Raw genomic sequence first — 17,801 nt, 5'->3', positions numbered from 1 at the left:
CAATCCCGTCAGCCTGCCGGCCGTTCTGCACCAACTTTTTTGCCTGGCTCTCTCGTATGGCTTCGGGTACCCGCTACTACACCCGGCCTCAAAACTTGTCGCAAAGTACCTAGGACCCTACCGCGTTCTCGAGCAAACGTCCTCCGTCAATTACATCGTAGAGCCCCTCACGCCATCGACGGACCTACGCCATCGCGGCCGCGAACTTGTCCACGTCTCTCGCATTAAGCCGTACTACGACCCAATAGTAGTCTCTTCGCCTTAAGCCGCCAGGATGGCGCCTTTTTCTGCGAAGGGCGATTGTAAGGAAGAAGAGTAGCCGCCTGCGCCACAGCACCATCTCCACCGGCATGAGCTCGTGGTTGCTGTCTTTCGGCGAACGCTTGTGATAGCTACCCGTTCGCGCCCGTTGCTAATAAATCTCTTAGCAATATATATATATCGCTGTGTTATGGCGGCGGGTGCCTTCTGGGTGATAAGTTGCGCGAACCCAAAAACAGTCATATATTCTGTTTTCATCATTCAGTAACCTGTCATGGGCATCGGCATTGTGATCGGTTTTCGTTGACACGTGGTGCCGGCCCGTCCTGGCAGCGACGTGACCTCGACGTATAGCATCATTATGTCATTTCAAATCACCATTTATGTAAATTAGTGTTCAAGTCGCTGACATGAAGCTGTTGCTACCGCATTTCGATGGGGGCGAAATGCGAAAACACCCGTGTACTTAGATTTAGGTGCACGTTAAAGAAACCCAGGTGGTCAAAATTTCCGCAGTCCTCCACTACGGCGTGCCTCATAATCAGAAAGTGGTTTTGGCACGTAAAAACCCATAATGTTTAAGCTGTTGCTGTGTTTAAAGTTCAGATTGGGCGTTTTTGGTTTCAACCTAGAAAAGAAGGGAAATAAATGCAGCCATATGCGTCATTTTCGTCCACCGGTCCAGTTTTGACCGAAAGGAGTCAGTGAAAGCAAATTTACAATAAAGCTAAGGTGACGATCTGCACCCAGCCGCAAGGCTCACATGCGCTCCGATGAGAGTAGCCTGACCCACCGTGGTTGGTTAGTGGCCATGGTGTTGGGGTGCTAAGCGCAGGGTCACGGGATCGAATCCCGGCCGCGGCAGCCAAATTTCGATGCAGGAGAAATGCGAATACAACTGTGTACTTAAATTTAGGCGTACGTTAAAAAACCCCAGGTGTTCCAAATTTCCGGGGCCCCCACTACGGCGTGCCTTATAATCATATCGTGGTTTTGGTACGCACAACCCCGCTTTTTAATTAGAGCAGCCTGACCAAGTTAGGGTATTACGTCAGCTAGCGGCTGAAGCAGTATTTACTCCTTTCGTTTCTGCATCCGTTCGGCATGCGCCTGCACCAAAATCGAGAAGCAGCTAGCGGTTAGCATGCCCAGCTCCCACACGCACAATGCTGCAGACAAATGGGTTCTATTCCCAGTGACAGTGGTTGCGAACAAAGCTTTCTGTGCTCTCGGATGATGGTTTCTGTTTTTCACTTCTAAACCAAATTGTGATGTGCAACAAAAGCTCACTTTACACATACCTGTCAAAATCACAATTGCGAAAATATAGAGCTACAAATGTTTCAACCTAAATTACACTATAGTGAACGACACCCGTGAAAAAGCGAAAAGAAAGAAAAAAAAAACTTAGGCGTTACTGTGTCCTATCGTGTGCATCCGTTTGTACGCTTGAAAGTGTAATGCCTGTTTATTTCTTGCACTTGAGGTGTAGGTGTCGGCGATAGAAAGGTGCTAGGCGACAAAAACACGAGGAAGAAATGCGCTGTATTTGTTCGATGCAGGGATCAAGTACGTATTGTAAGGCTCCACACTCACAACACGAACGCAGACGCAGGGCGCTGCTAGGCCATCTGGCAAGCACAAGCGGTTCTGCTGATAAGCAGGTGATCGAGGCGTAGCTGTGACATAAAATGCTTTGGTCCTGTTGTTGAGCGGATAAGTGGGTACGAGCGAGTTCGCTTGGGTGATCAATCAGGGCACATCACCACGAGCATCTGAAGTATTCTCAGAGGTCGCATCTAAAGCCGAAAGTATATTCTGACAAAATATAGTAAGCTCCTGGCGAAAAAAAAGGTAATGAATAACAAGCGTCGTTGTAGAGCAAGTACTTACACGCCAATGTCAACAACGACAGGCCCACGTTGATATCCCTGTGATCAGCGCAAATGTACACCGACAGCGTTTAAGTAACACGTAATCCATACTTTACTAAGGTCGTTGCATGTTAGTGTTGTGTGTAGTACGAGCGACTAGTGTTAGTGATGGCATTGGACAGAAAGCGATGAGCTGAGTCGGCAAAAAGTACTAGAGGATCGCCACATTGAACATCTACGGGGTGTTGAAGAAAGCGTGCGATATCAGTTGCGCAGGTGACCGGGAAGGCTTCAGTGGTAGCTTACCATTGGGCGTTTTCGGTAATTACGGCGATAAACGCATACTTTGCAAAATAAACAAGGAGAAAGGGCCGAGTGAGTTGATAAATAACCTAATGAAAGACCTCGTATAGTATATCAAGAACCGGAAGGAGACACTCAGGTTAGATGGATGGCCTCTTCAAGCTCTGCCAGAGCTCACATGTGGCGAAAAAACGACGCACAATATAGTACTCGCATACGCCAATCCAAATGAATCGGCGTGGTCATACTTGCGCGGCACGCCATGGAGATCTGCCACCAGGGCATTATGGAGTTGTGCGATGACGGTTTATATTGTGTGCTCGAGAATAACGAGCACATCAGATACAACATGTGGACGTCCTTGCGGTACAAGATACAGCCTGGAAAAAATAAGCTTTTGAATAGAAGCATTACAACATTGAGTACTATTGCCCTTTTTGATCTTGTTGAGGATGACGTCAGCATTTTATTCAGCCTATTGTTCGGAGAAAAGGGGTTCAAGTTGTGCTTATTTGCATGACACGCTGTAAGGCTTGCTCAGGCAAAAACTAAAAGCAGAAAATTTGAGGGTGCCCTAGTATTTTGTGTACACTATGTATGACAAAGGTAGCAAGAATACAACATTACTAAACGAATATAATTCGAAAATGTTCACTTAATAGTACACCAATAAAGATGAAGCACCTTCACAGTATAGCTATCGAGGACGTAAACAATGAACAGGCTGAAAATTACAGTCTTGTACCTGTGTACTAAACTCGATAGACCATTGGCGTCTTAGTAAAAGGGTAATGTTACTCCTGAAGGCAGAAAACGTAGTGGCCAAGTCGGCCTGTTGGCCCTCGCAGTGATGATATCCCCTCAATGACGCCATCATGCCATGACGACATGCGAGTGGACGGCAATAAATAAAGACAATTTTTCAGAGTACGAATTTTTACGCGTAAGAACCATACTCTATAATGGCATAGCGTCATTCAAAGTGGGGAAAAGTGGCTGTCGTGTCCACGGTAAAGTTCATTTAAACGGCTTCCATGCCAACGTCAATGCATCACTGCGGACTTCTCAGGAATCGTAGTCGTCCATATTGGCTACAATTGACAGTGAATTCGGCAGGTTGACAAGTTGCAAGAAGGCCGAAGCTTGCAGGAGGCCTCAGGAAAATAAAATGGCTTTTTGAGCAGCGTAGTCAGGCGGCGTGCTGTTGTTACGACGTCTACAAAAGATCCCTTAAAGTATGAACAGATGCAGACAAAAAGTATGCAGCCACTCCACTGGAGTGGTCTAAGTATGCGGAAGCATACTCCAAATTGCAGCTGCCCCACCTCCAAATTTTAAGTTGGCCAAGCCCAAATTTCAGTTGGGTTACCCTAAACTTTAGATTGGCTCGCCCATAAATGTCAAGTTAGCCTACCTCCTAATTTCTAGTCGACCCAACACCAAATTTCAGTTGGCCCTCGTGCAAATTTCAAGTTGGCCCGCCCCCAAGTATCAAGCTGGTCCACCCCTACTATAAGGCTTCCGCATGGATTTTCTTTGGAGCCCTGTGTATCCCTATGTGTACGCATAAATCTGATCATCTATCTGTCGGATCAATTTCCTTTTGTTTCAGTAGTTTGTTAATGCTTATAAACCTACCGATCATCTACATTTATGCTATTTTAAATATTAAATGTCTAAACTTCGCTAATTACGCTTCTTTATGCAGATACAAGGCATTACACATTTCGCGTGAAAGATCTTGCTGGGATACTCGCCAAAGAATGCTTGCGCATTAAAATGCGGGCATCTTGGGAATGGTGAAACGAATGAAAAGTTCTGGACAGCACTAACAAACATATAAGAGAGAACTTACAGATAAAAATTGTTGACAGTGTGGCGAAATTTCTGGACAAATAAATTGCTTGTTCAGCGGAAACGCGATGGTGCGAAATAAGGCGAGAATGTCGGCAAGTGTTGACGAGAAAACCAGAGGTCCTGTGGCAGACGCCAGCGTCCGGCTACTCTCGGGAGACTGCACATATAAGCGTGATGCCTGGTCGTCACTCGTTAGCGGGTGAGTCAGGTCTGATTGTTGTGACGTGGACTCCATCACATTAAATACAACACACTCTACGGTGTCAGTCTACGACAGCTGTTACCAATTCTCACGCAATGAGGATGCAAGAAAACACTCTCATGTGCCAACTGTCCCCTTCCTCGAACTGCCAACATCCCTTAGGGATGTCCATGGCAGTTACCCAGCTCTTGAATACAAGTGTGAGGAGTTGTTAGCGATGCCTTTGACGCTCGATATCTGCTAGTCTACATTGCGGCTATATCCTGAAGGCAGAACGGCAACATGGTGGAGAATATAGAGAACAGAACAATTCCCGTGTGTATTACTACAGAATAACCTTAAATGGCGGTATTCCTTCACGCACGTGGATCACCGTGATAGTACAGCACTTTGACAACAAACTGCAAGTACTGTATCTCTCATACCCCAAGGTGTACCTGTGCCTGTGTACCGTGAAGGCGACGTAAAATTGTGAGCTGCTTCGGCCAAGGCATGGTACCGGATAGCGATACACAGACAGTTTGCACAATTCTTGTGTCGCACCTTTTGCCTGAAGGTGCAAAACCAACTTGTTAATTTGTCCTACCTAATCTCAATAGTCGCATCTCTTCTCAATATGCAACTGCTGCGACAGTCCGTGAGTACAGATAGCAAAATTGCTAGAAAAATATTTGGAGCACCTCAATGAAACCGATAGGTAAAAATCAAAAGCCGTCCACGAAGGCGTCTTTCGTAGACGCTGGGCGACGTTCGGAAGCTAAGAATGTTTGCCAGCTGAAGAAAAGCGGCCGCGGAGTGCTTCCGTCGATTATGCTCGCCCGTTGACTCCGTAGTATTAACAAAAAACCGTGGTTTCCATTCGACAAGCCTCTGCAAAATCCGGAAGCAATAATTGCTGGGTTTGCTTCGTCCCGACTAAGCGCTCTTAGCACGATAAGTCATTTGCACCCGACGAGCGGCTACTACTTATCAAGAACACCAATAACGCCGGCGGGACAAGCTTTGTGGTTAAGTAAAGCGCGCATGGATAGATTTTCATTCTTTCATTTTTATTTTGATGACGTCAGCACTTTGTCACCGCGGGAAGTTTCAAAAGATTAGTGTCGATACAACACGTGGTGGAATCCCACGAACTAAACCGTGGTGCATGGAAAAGCTGGATACGAGAGAACGCGTGCTATAATTCACCGTGAGGCGACGCAAGCACTCGGACTCTGCTTTAGTTGATTTAATGGCTCAATTCACTCTGTGCTTCCACGTGCAGGTTTTGACAGGCGAGCACGACCTTCCTGCCAGCCGCTTGCGGCTTGAGCCTCCGTGCGCCTTCGCCTCTCGCTCTATGTCGATGGTGCGACGCCTGCTTATGGTCCTGCTGCTGGCGGGGCCGGGCGGCGTGCTGGCCCGGGAAGACTGGTATTACGAGCAAGACCCGTGCGGGCATTACTGCGGTGGCGGCCGCAACGTCCAGTGTGCGGACGGGTGTAAATGCGTCCTCGAAGACTACGAGAATTGGGGCGTGTGCCGGCGCGTGCCTCAGTGCGGCGGTCACTGCGGCGGCTTCACCGGCGCCAGGTGTGGCGACGGATGCAGCTGCGTCGACACGCTCGACGCGTTCAGTGCATGCTACTCAAGTTGGCCCGGTGCCCCCAAATATATGCGATATGCCCAGTGGCTTGCGGGCACGTTGAATCGGTGAGCGGTAACCACTTCGCTCTCAAAAAATAAAGTATAAACCCCATGCAAGCGATCTTGCACGCGGCAGCGAAAAGCGACGCGATGGAGATGGCTGTCGCGTTCGCTCGTCGCCTACAAGTTGCACCCCATTCGAGCGATGACTTCGAGCGACGTCTTCCCAGTGTTGCCGGTATGAGGGCAGCAATATAGGCGCCGAAACTAGCGTGACGCGTGCTTTATTAACTTAAGTTGATGTATTTTACTGTAAAAAGCAGCATAAAATATTTCTGAAAGTCTTGCAGTAGGTTCTTATTCTTGCACGTATAAAAATTCAATCGTTTGCTCGTTCCGTGCGACAAACGGAAGTACTGGAGTTATGTACATCCAGTTCCGGCTTTGCGCTATTGGCTAGTCGCTCATAGCACTTCCGGGCGACGAGCGACGAATTCTAGATTTGCAGAACCGAGCGATCGCGCGACAAGACCAAGCGATCTGTTCACGCGACGGCCCGATCCGTCGCTCGAAGCCGTCGCTCGTCGCTGTCGCGCACAAAATCGCGCTCATGGGGTTTAGCCTTAAAGCACGCTTTATTGTTGGTTTTTTTTTTTTTGCCTTCGCTCAAGGCTACGAATTTCAGGCGTTTTGCACTTTGAATACATGTTCACCTGCTACCTTTTGTTAACCAAGAAAGTCAGGAGTCCTGTTTCAGTTGCTTTCACATAAACCAGTTTTTATTTGTATGTTGTTGGTATTTACGGCACTTTCTTTGCCATCGCATTTGGATTATCCATTAACCCTGTCTCTCACGCCCAGCAGAATTTGCTATTGGGATAGTTGGTAATTCGTCGTCGTTGGTAATTCGTCGTATTGAAGTAATTAGGTGCAAGTTTATCATTCTCGCATTCATGCAGACACCCACACACGCATTCACACAAGTGTGATGTGTGGGGGTGCGCGGGAATGCTAGAGTGCAAATATTGCACCTAATCACTTCAATATCACGCCAATCGTGTATTCTCGTTTGATTATTGCTACCTTGTTGTGGCTTTGCGCAGGGCTAGGCGTTGTCGTTCGCGTTTGACACTAAGCCTTTCTTGGTTGTCCTAAAATGTGTTTTCTTTTTAAATCTCGCATTGAAAAATCGCCAGGCATCCTTATACAAAGACGACTCCAGTTTAATTTACGTAGCGCTGCCCTGTTCATCAACACAGTCACCGATCCATTTTTCCGACATTTCGGGGTGCCCCTCCATCCTCCTTATTACGATGTACGACTGTGACCGATATTTCTCATGTCGTGCGGTGTCTCCCTTCAATAATTTGCAAAGACATGAATTGCACTCTAAAAACAAAGAGAGTTCTGGGCACACTCTTCGAGGGAGTATATGCATGTCCCGTATTTCATTCTCTTTTCGAGAGTAGATCGACCCTCCTTGAGAGACAGTAGAATAACTCCTCCTGACAGAGTTGTATTGCTCCACTCCAAGGTAGTGCTAGTACTCTTCCAGAGTTCTTATACTCTCCCAAGGGTAATAGTACTCCCCCGGACCAAGTGCCTCCACTCCTCCAAACCAAGTGTTTCTACTTCCCGGTACAGAGTGCTTGCATTCCTGCACAACAGAGTGCTAGTAATCTTCCCAATAGTGTGAAAGCACGATGTAGAGCCATGATCACGTTAGAACTGATTCGCAATACTTACGTGTGGGGAATATTTGATTCTTTCATAAGCAGCTCCTGCACTTATGCTTGGAGAATTGGAAGTAATCTGTAGTCGGCGAGTTGCTCAGTTGAAACATTTTCTCTCTTATAAGGTCAAAATTTTTATTGCTCAGTCACAAGACAAACTGAACAATAATTTGAAAAACATACTGACAAACAATAAGATCAGAATGCAATGATGCCCCTGAACTTTACAACATATCTTATAATAAAACATAAGTATATTGTCGAAAGTTCCGTCAGTAGTAAAGTGTGGAAATATCCTTTATAGCAATTGGCTCCACTTTCTCAAAAATAAAGTACACAATGGAAAGTTAAGCATAGAACAAACGTGTGCAAACACACAAATATTGACACTAGGATCGGAGAGAAATATGCGCCGCTTTACTGGCCAGCAAACGCATTTCTGCCACAGAACGAATGCACTTATATGGCAGAGGTTACCAGATGGAGCTGGTAAGCATGGGGCTGGTAATGTAGATAAATTGTGCGATAAACTTTTTTAGTGTGCCATATTCTCAGACAGCTGCTATATAGATAACGTCCTGTACATCGTATGGATGTTCCTGACTCAGAGTACAGCGTATTTCGAAATGTGTTATATATTCTCATTTGAGGCCACAGGTCTAGCTAGCTTTGCTTATATTTCACATAAAGTTTTTCATGGATGGGCTGCACCCCCCTGTTTCTAAGTGTGGCTTGTGGTTCTGCAGTAATATCCGGCCCGGTCTCAAAGCAGTAAACATCCGTATCGTATTTCCTGTTCGGTTGACCTCATCACGAAAGTAGATTCATGGTGCTGTTGCGATTGATGCGTCACACTTTCTCACAAATAATTAAAATCAAATTTACAATATTATCTAGTGGGTAGCAAATGAGTATAAAGCTGCAAGGAGCATTGACATTAAAATCACGCGCATCAAATTTCATGTCATACATGGTAGCTTTTCATTCACATTGCGGCAAGAATGCTATACTGCTAAGGAGTCGATACGATGATTGCATGATCAAATATTGTTACTAGTTGCAAATGCAATCTAACTAAAGTGTAGCACGGCTTCAGATGTGAACCAGAAATCAGATGTGATGAATATGATGCATCAAATGGGACATAAACATAATTACAGGCAGGGAAGTGCACGAAAAAGACAAAGAAGCAAATAATAAATTGACAAAGGCACCATCCCGTTCCACATATTCCTTCCATGCACGTGGATTTTGCATGCGGCTATGCATATACTTGCACAATGAACCAACTACCTGAAACCAAAGCTTTTTTCGTAGTGAAGGGGTTAAGATGTCTTCAAGCAAGAAAAATGATCGCGCTTCACGGAAACTTATCTTCGTCTCAAAACAAGTACATATGTGTCTGGGAAGGTTAATACATCTCCTCACTGTGCACTTTACTGTCCAGTAGTTTACTATGTGCAAAATTGATACAATTTTATTTTGCCTTATAAAAATTGGGTCTGCAGAAGCCATCAAACTAAGTGGCTTTGCTTGATTAACACTGTACTTTCACATACCCCAATTGATGAACAAGTGTTCGACTCAGATGCTGTAATAATGTACTAATGATGATGATGACGACGATGTACCAATGCATTAGTACAACCTCGGTGCGCTTACTTGAAAAAGAATTTGCCTATTTAGATTGCTTACGATAGATGCAAGAACATGACTTTTCATGCGCTGTGATTAGTGATGCTCTGGATGCGCATGCTCTGCTGGCCTTGCTGGGACTACGCCGTTTCTATAAAGCGCAGTTGATAGTCCAGTCGCTGTGGTGTGAACCTCTCTTCCTGTTCTTTGTGTTTTGTGACTCGTTTTTCCTTCAACTATGTACCAACGGGCCCGGATTTCAATCCTTCTGAGATGAAACTATTCAAGATGAACAATATTTGGAACGACATCATCACCACAGGGAATTCAAACCTGATCAAGTCACAACTTGCATATGTTGAGGTTACCTTATTTACTTCTTATTGTTTGTCTGCTACTACAAACCTTCTCATCACTTTTCCTCTAGGTTTAGAGCTTCAATTTTTTTTTGGAGGGGGGGCGGCAGCTCTCATTAAAAATTCAGCGCGAGGCATATCGATTGAGTCACTTTAAGTTCATTTATACCCTAGTTACACGGGCAGCTTAACCGCGCTTAAGCTTCAACATCAACATCATCAGCCTGGTTACGCCCACTGCAGGGCAAAGGCCTCTCCCATACTTCTCCAACTACCCCGTTAATGTACTAACTGTAACCATGTCCCTAAAAACTCCCTAATCTCATCCGCCTACCTAACTTTCTGTCACCCCCTGCTACGCTTCCCTTCCATTAGAATCCAGTCCATAAGCCTTAATGACCATCCGTTATCTTCCCTCCTAATTATATGTCCTGCCCACGCCCATTTGTTTTTCTTGATTTCAAATAAAATGGCATTAACTCGAGTTTGTTCCCTCACCCAATCTGCTCTTTTCTTATCCCTTAACGTTACACCCATAATTCTTCTTTCCATATCTCATTGCGTCGTCCTCAGTTTAAGTAGAACCGTTTTCGTAAGCCACCAGGTTTCTGCCCATTACCTGAGTACTGATAAGACACAGCTGTTATACACTTTTCTTTTGAGGAATAATGACAACCTGCTGCTCATGATCTGAGAATGCCTGCCAAACGCACCCCAACCCATTCTTATTCTGATTATTTCAGTCTTATGATCCGGATCCGCCGTCACTACATGCCCTAAGTAGATGTATTCCCTTACCACTTCCAGTGCCTCGCTACCTATCGTAAACTGCTGTTCTCTTCTGAGGATGCTAAACATTGATATAGTTTTCTGGAGATTAATTTTTAGACCCGCCCTTCTGCTTTGCCTGTCCAAGTCAGTGAGCATACATTGCTATTGGTCCCCTGAGTTTCTAAGCAAGGCAATATCATCAGCGAATCGCAAGTTACTAAGGTATTCTCCATTAACTCTTATCCCCGATTCTTCCCAATCTAAGTCTCTGAATACTTCCTGTAAATACGCTGTGAATAGCATTGGAGAGATCGTATCTCCCTGCCTGACGCATTTCTTTATTGGAATTTCGTTGTTTTCTTTATGAAGGACTACGGTTGCTGTGGACCCCCTCTAGATTTATTTCAGTATTTTTACATACGGCTCGTCTACACCCTGATTCCGTAAAGCCTTCATGACTGCTGAGGTTTCGACTGAATCAAACGCTTTCTCGTAATCAATGAAAGCTATATAAAAGGGTTGGTTATATTCCGCAAATTTCTCTATCACCTGATTGATAGTGTGAATATGGTCTATTGTTAAGTTGGCTTTACGGAATGCTGCCTGGCCCTTTGGTTGACAGAAGTCTAAGGTATTCCTTCTTCTAGTTGCGATTACCTTAGTAAATACTTGTAGGCAACGGACCGTAAGCTGATCGGTCTATATTTTTTCAAGTCTTTGGCATCCCCTTTCTTATGGATTAGGATTATGTTAGCGTTCTTCCAAGAATCAGGTACGCTCCAAATCATGAGGCCTTACGTATAGAGGGTGGCCAGTTTTTCTAGAACAATCTAATCACCATCCTTCAACAAATCTGCTCTTACCTGATCCTTCACCGCTGCCTTCTCCCTTTACATAGCTCCCAAGGCTTTCTATGCTTCTTCTGGCGTTACTTGTGGGATCTCAAATTCCTCTAGACTGTTCTCTCTTCCATTATCGTCGTGGGTGCCATTGCTACTGTATAAATCTCTATAGAACTCCGCCACTTGAACTATCTTATCCATATTAGTAATGATATTGCCGGCTTGGTCTCTTAACGCATACATGTGATTCTTGTCTATTCTTAGTTTCTTCCTAGCGGTAAAGCCAAACAGTACTTAACTCGCTCAACCGTGTTTAACGTGAACCGTAGTCCACCAGAGATACACGGGCTATCGCGATCAGGGTTAATGGTCTTATGACGCGTCACGCGATCTCTTGCGTAAAGGCTTCATTTTGAATAATTTTCCTTCGATATTTGATTACGGTGTTATAAAGATGTTATTTTACAGCAAAAAATTGTCATATTTGAGAGTTTTAACGTGTAAGACTGCGTTTTGCACGTCTAAGGTTATTTCTTTTCGATACCGAACGGCTGAAAGCGACAAAGATTGCTATTCACATTTAGAAATACTTGACTACCTATAGAACTTGCAATCCCGCTCGCAGGTTGCGAGAGATCGTGAACGACAGCAAGAATTTGGAGCCCAGTTTGGACGATGCTGCTTATTCATGGTTCTGAAAAATAGCAATGGTTGGTGGAGAGGGCTCAGGAGGCGCCAGTGACCCATGGCTACCTGAACTGAAGAGGCCAACCACATTTGGGCTTAAATGGAAGAGGCATGGTCAATAAATAAAGTTTATTTGTCTCTCTGTATATAACGGAATGGACCACCTATATTTCATGCGCTACATGACATAAATACATAGAAGATTAGTTAGTAGCAGATGCCCGTATTCACAGCTTCTAGTGCAAGAAAGGAAACGAATGAACTGTCCACTCGTACAAATCGAGTCGCCGAACACTTCCTTATACATGATAGTAACGCCATTGAATTGCCATTTGGTTACATCACTCTCCTTATTGCGCGGTGAAAGGATGTTTTTATTTTTCTCTCAGTTTCAGGGTAGCTAATGGGAGGGTACCAAGTGCAAACAGATGCTTGGTACAGCTTAAAGTCAGCCCGGCACCCGTTGATCACAAGACAGCAGTTGGCGGTTATGGTCGTGAGAGTTCCACCTTCCTAACTTCAAACGCGATCCAATTACATGCATTTCACACACCACTAAATAGCACAGCCAACATAAAACTGCGAAAAAATTCGTAACCAAATAAAACTACAAACATAATTTTCAGTTATCAAAAAGTTTGCGAACGTTAGTGTCTGTTCTTTATGGCTTTTAAGCGCTCTTAACCGTCTGTTTATTAACCGCAAGGTCTACGCGCCTACATCCAGTCATGATGACCACCAAGTCGAAAGCTTTTTTGAAGACGTGGAATCGGCGATAGGTGAAGTCAAAACAATATACACGATACTGTTGGGTGACTGCAATGCCAGGGTAGGCAAGAAGCACGCTGCAGACAAGTCAGTGGGGGAATATGACATGGGCTGTAGGAATAGCAGAGGTGAGTTATTAGTAGAGCTTGCAGAACGGAATAATATGTGCATAATGAACACCTTCTTCCACTAGCGGGATAGCCCAAAGTGGACGTGGAGGAGCCCGAATGGCGAGACTGAAAATGAAATAGACCTAATACCCTGCGCTATCCCTGGCATCATACAAGATGTAGACGTACTCGGCAAGGTGCGCTGCAATGACCATAGGAGGGTAAGATGTTGAATTAGCCTAGATTTCAGGAGAGAACGGAAGAAACTGGTGCACAAGAACCCGATAAATGAGTTAGCGGTAAGAGGGAAAATAGAAGAATTCTGGATCAAGCTACAGAACAGGTATTTGGCTTTAACTCAGGAAGAGAAACTTAGTGTTGAAGCAATAAATGACAATCTAATGGGCATCATGAAGGAATGTGCAATAGATGTCGGTGGTAACTTCGTCTGGCAGGATAACAATAAACTATCGCAGGAGAGCAAAGATCTGATCAAGAAACGCCAATGTATAAAAGCCTCTAACCCTTAAGCTAGAATAGAACTGCCAGAACTTTCCAAGTTAATCAACAAGCGTTAGACAGCTTACATGAGTAAGTATAATATGGATAGAATGGAACATGCTCTCACAAATGGAGGAAACATAACATCAGGCAAGAAACTTCGAACAGGCAAGAATCAGATGCATGCGCTAAGAGACAAAGCCAGCAATATCATTACTAATATGGATGAGATAGCTCAACTGGCTGAGGAGTTCTATACAGATTTATACAGTACCAGTGGCGTCCAGGACGATAATGGAAAATGGAATATTATAGAAGAATTTGACATCCCAAAAGTAACGCCGGAAAGACTAAAGAAAGCCTTCGGAGCTATGCCAAGATGGAAAGCAGCTGGGGATGATCAGGTAACAGCAGATTTGTGGACGGATGGTGGGCCGATCGTTCTAGAAAAATTTGCCACCTTCTTTACGCAACTCCTCATGACCTCGAGTGTACCCGAATCTTTGAAGAACGCCAACATAATCTTAATCCATAAAAAAGGAGACGCCAAAGACTTGAAAATTATAGACCGATCAGCTTACTCCCCGTTGCCTACAAGGTATTAATTATATTATCGCTAATAGAATCAATAACACCTTACACTTCTGTCAACCAAAGGACCAGGCAGGATTTTGTAAAGGCTACTCAAGAATATACCATATTCACACTATCAATCGGGTGATAGAGAAATAGGCAGAGTATAACCAACCCTTATATATAGCTTTCATTGATTACGGGAAAGTGTTTGATTCAGTCAAAACCTCAGAAGTCACGCAGGCATTATGGAATCAGGGTGTAGACGAGCCGTATGTAAAAATACTGAAATATTTCAATAGCGGCTCCGCAGCCGCAGTAGTCCTCCATAAAAAAAATATCAATAAACAAGGGCGTCAGGCAGGAAGATACGATCTCTCCAAAGCTATTCACAGCCTGTTTACAGGAGGTATTGAGAGACCGGAATTGGGAAGAATTGTGGATAAGTGTTAATGGACAATGCCTTCGTAACTTGCGACTTGCCGATTATATTGCTTTGCTTAGAAGCTCAGGGGACCAATAGCAATGCATGCTCACTGACTTGGACAGGCAAAGCAGAAGGGCGGGTTTAAAAATTAATCTGCAGAAAACTATATCAATGTTTAGCATCCTCGGAAGAGAACAGCAGTTTACTATAGATAGCGAGGCACTGGAAGTGGTAAGGGAATACATCTACTAAGGGCAGGTAGTGACGGCGGATCCGGATCATGAGACTGAAATGATCAGAAGAATAAGAATGGGCTGGGGTGAGTTTGGCCGGCATTCTCCGATCATGAACAGCAGGCTGTCATTATCCCTCAAGAGAAAAGTGTATAACAGCTGTGTCTTACCAGTACTTACCTACGGGGCAGAAACCTGGAGGCTTACGAAAAGGGTTCTATTCAAATTGAGGACGACGCAACGAGCTATGGAAAGAAGAATGATGGGTGTGACGTTAAGGGATAAGAAAGGAGTAGATTGGGTGAGGGAAGAAAGGCGAGGTAATGACATCTTAGTCGAAATCAACAAAAGATAGGCATGGGCAGGACATGTAATAAGGAGGGAAGATACCCGATGCTCATTAAGGATTACGGACGGGATTCTAAGAGAAGGGAAGCGTAGCAAGCGGCGGCAGAAAGTTAGGTGGGCACATTAGATTAAGAAGTTTGCAGTGACAACATGGCCACTGTGAGCACATGATCGAGTTAGAGAAGTATGTAAAAGGCCTTTGCCCTGCAGGGGGAAGTAACCAGGCTGATTATTATTATTATTATTATTATTATTATTATTATTAGTTGGCGGCGATACCCTCGGCCAAGGCTGATACCTCGTTTTTAACAGATTACAGATGCGCCGTGGGAACGTGTTGGGGCTGCACTGCAACTGGTTTGCCGATTCTTCAAGCCACCGCCCCCGCTGCTATTCCTGATTTCCGGGATTCTCGTCAAGCGTCGTTGGACCGGTCCATCATTTTGCTACACCAGGACTGGGTTGCTAGTCTCTGGATTCAGCGACATCCTTCTACTCACCTGGAAACTCTGGCAGAAGGGCACCTATATATTTTGGCCGGACGCCCACGGTTCCTTGCAGTTGGCGGCGATACCCTCGGCCAAGGCTGATACCTCGTTTTTAACAGATTACAGATGCGCCGCGGGAACTTGTTGGGGCTGCACTGCAACTGGTTTGCCGATTCTTCAAGCCACCGCTCCCGCTGCTATTCCTCATTTCCGGGATTCTCGTCAAGCGTCGTTGGGCCAGTCCATCATTTTTCTACACCAGGACTGGGTTGCTAGTCTCTGGATTCAGCGACATCCTTCTACTCACCTGGAAACTCTGGCAGAAGGGCACCTATATATTTTGGCCGGACGCCCACGGTTCCTTGCAGTTGGCGGCGATACCCTCGGCCAAGGCTGATACCTCGTTTTTAACAGATTACAGATGCGCCGCGGGAACGTGTTGGGGCTGCACTGCAACTGGTTTGCCGATTCTTCAAGCCACCGCCCCCGCTGCTATTCCTGATTTCCGGGATTCTCGTCAAGCGTCGTTGGACCAGTCCATCATTTTGCTACACCAGGACTGGGTCGCTAGTCTCTGGATTCAGCGACATCCTTCTACTCACCTGGAAACTCTGGCAGAAGGGCACCTATATATTTTGGCCGGACGCCCACGGTTCCTTGCAGTTGGCGGCGATACCCTCGGCCAAGGCTGATACCTCGTTTTTAACAGATTACAGATGCGCCGCGGGAACGTGTTGGGGCTGCACTGCAACTGGTTTGCCGATTCTTCAAGCCACCGCCCCCGCTGCTATTCCTGATTTCCGGGATTCTCGTCAAGCGTCGTTGGACCGGTCCATCATTTTGCTACACCAGGACTGGGTTGCTAGTCTCTGGATTCAGCGACATCCTTCTACTCACCTGGAAACTCTGGCAGAAGGGCACCTATATATTTTGGCCGGACGTCCACGGTTCCTTGCAGTTGGCGGCGATACCCTCGGCCAAGGCTGATACCTCGTTTTTAACAGTTAGAGTGTTGCGACACTATTACTTTTTTTGTTGGTTGTATCGCCGCCGACTGCAATTTTTGGTTGTTGATTGCAATTTTGTTGCTACCTCGTGAAATCAGCATGTCGGGCGATGATGAAGATTGCATTGTGTGTCACAAACAGCTGCACACTGACGGAAAGTTAATGAAGTGTTCAGGCTGTAACCATTCCTATCACTTAGGCCAATCTTGCTCTGGTATTGCCCAAAATACGTTCACCACAATGGGTTTGTCTAAAAGGGAAGCTTGGATCTGCAAAACCTGTAGAATTACAAAGAGCCGGGCGGGTTCCACTTCACAGTCTGACATTTCTCAAGTAGTCGATAACGCGATCCCGAGTGGGTCACTGGCGGCTGAGCTCAAGGACATAAAAAAGAGTCTTCTCTGCTTACCATTCCTGACTCAAAAAGTGGACACACTTCTAGGCCTCAAAGAAGATTTTTCGAAAAAACTCAGTCCGTTGACCATCTGGAGGAAGCGGTGGTACTTATGTCGAATAAGTACGACTCGGTTGTCACTCAGTTAAACGAAATCAGGACTCAAAATGCTAAGTACGAATCTGAGATTGCCGCTCTATCTTCTACAGTGCAAATGCAGGCAGAGCAGCTTCAGCATCTGCACGATGTTCAAAATGACAGTGAGCAATACAGCCGCAGTGCTAATCTGGAAATTCACGGCCTTCCTCAAGAAGATCACGAAGACTTGAAGCAGACGTTGGGGCAGCTCGCTGATAAACTGGGATTGGCGGATTTCACCCTATCAGATGTGGTGGCTGTTCATCGCTTACAAGGAAAACGCGACTCGATTCCCACAGTCCTGGTGCGCTTCACATCTGTTACGGCTAAGGAAAGATGGTTCCAGGTTCGTGGCAAGTTGCGGGAGCTCCATCACTCTCATAAGTTGCCAAAACTATTTTTCAATGAAAATTTAACCAAGCAAAATCGAGAATTGTTTTGGCGAGTAAGGACAGCAGCCAAAGAAAAGGGATACAAGTTCACTTGGGTCAAAGCCGGAAAAATTTTCGCCAAGAAAGATGAATCCTCGACTCTGATTCGAATCAACATGCTAGCAGATGTTGAAAAGATTGTTTAACATAATGGCAAGCACCTGCGAAGAGTTGCCCGATTTTCAGTCTTTCGGTGACAGCTGCAGTCCCAAGTCGAAAGGTGACTTCATAATTAT

At 45.3% G+C, this 17,801-nt stretch overlaps 1 protein-coding gene across 1 annotated transcript in view; it reads left to right on the top strand.

Moving 5' to 3' along the window:
• LOC129383543 (uncharacterized) overlaps positions 1-12,285 on the top strand; it is a 68,000-nt gene extending 55,715 nt beyond the window's left edge. The window contains exons 2-3 of the mRNA XM_072284012.1: positions 5,762-6,189; positions 12,086-12,285. Coding sequence (XP_072140113.1) covers positions 5,762-6,189; positions 12,086-12,158 — 501 coding nt within the window. The 3' untranslated portion in view covers positions 12,159-12,285. The remainder of the gene's footprint in view (positions 1-5,761; positions 6,190-12,085) is intronic.
• The last annotated feature ends 5,516 nt before the right edge of the window (positions 12,286-17,801 follow it).

This window comes from Dermacentor andersoni, chromosome 8, assembly GCF_023375885.2.
Source record: "Dermacentor andersoni chromosome 8, qqDerAnde1_hic_scaffold, whole genome shotgun sequence".
NCBI lineage: Eukaryota > Metazoa > Arthropoda > Arachnida > Ixodida > Ixodidae > Dermacentor > Dermacentor andersoni.
Note: the sequence above shows the minus strand (reverse complement) of the source record. Positions and strands in the feature narration are given on the sequence as shown.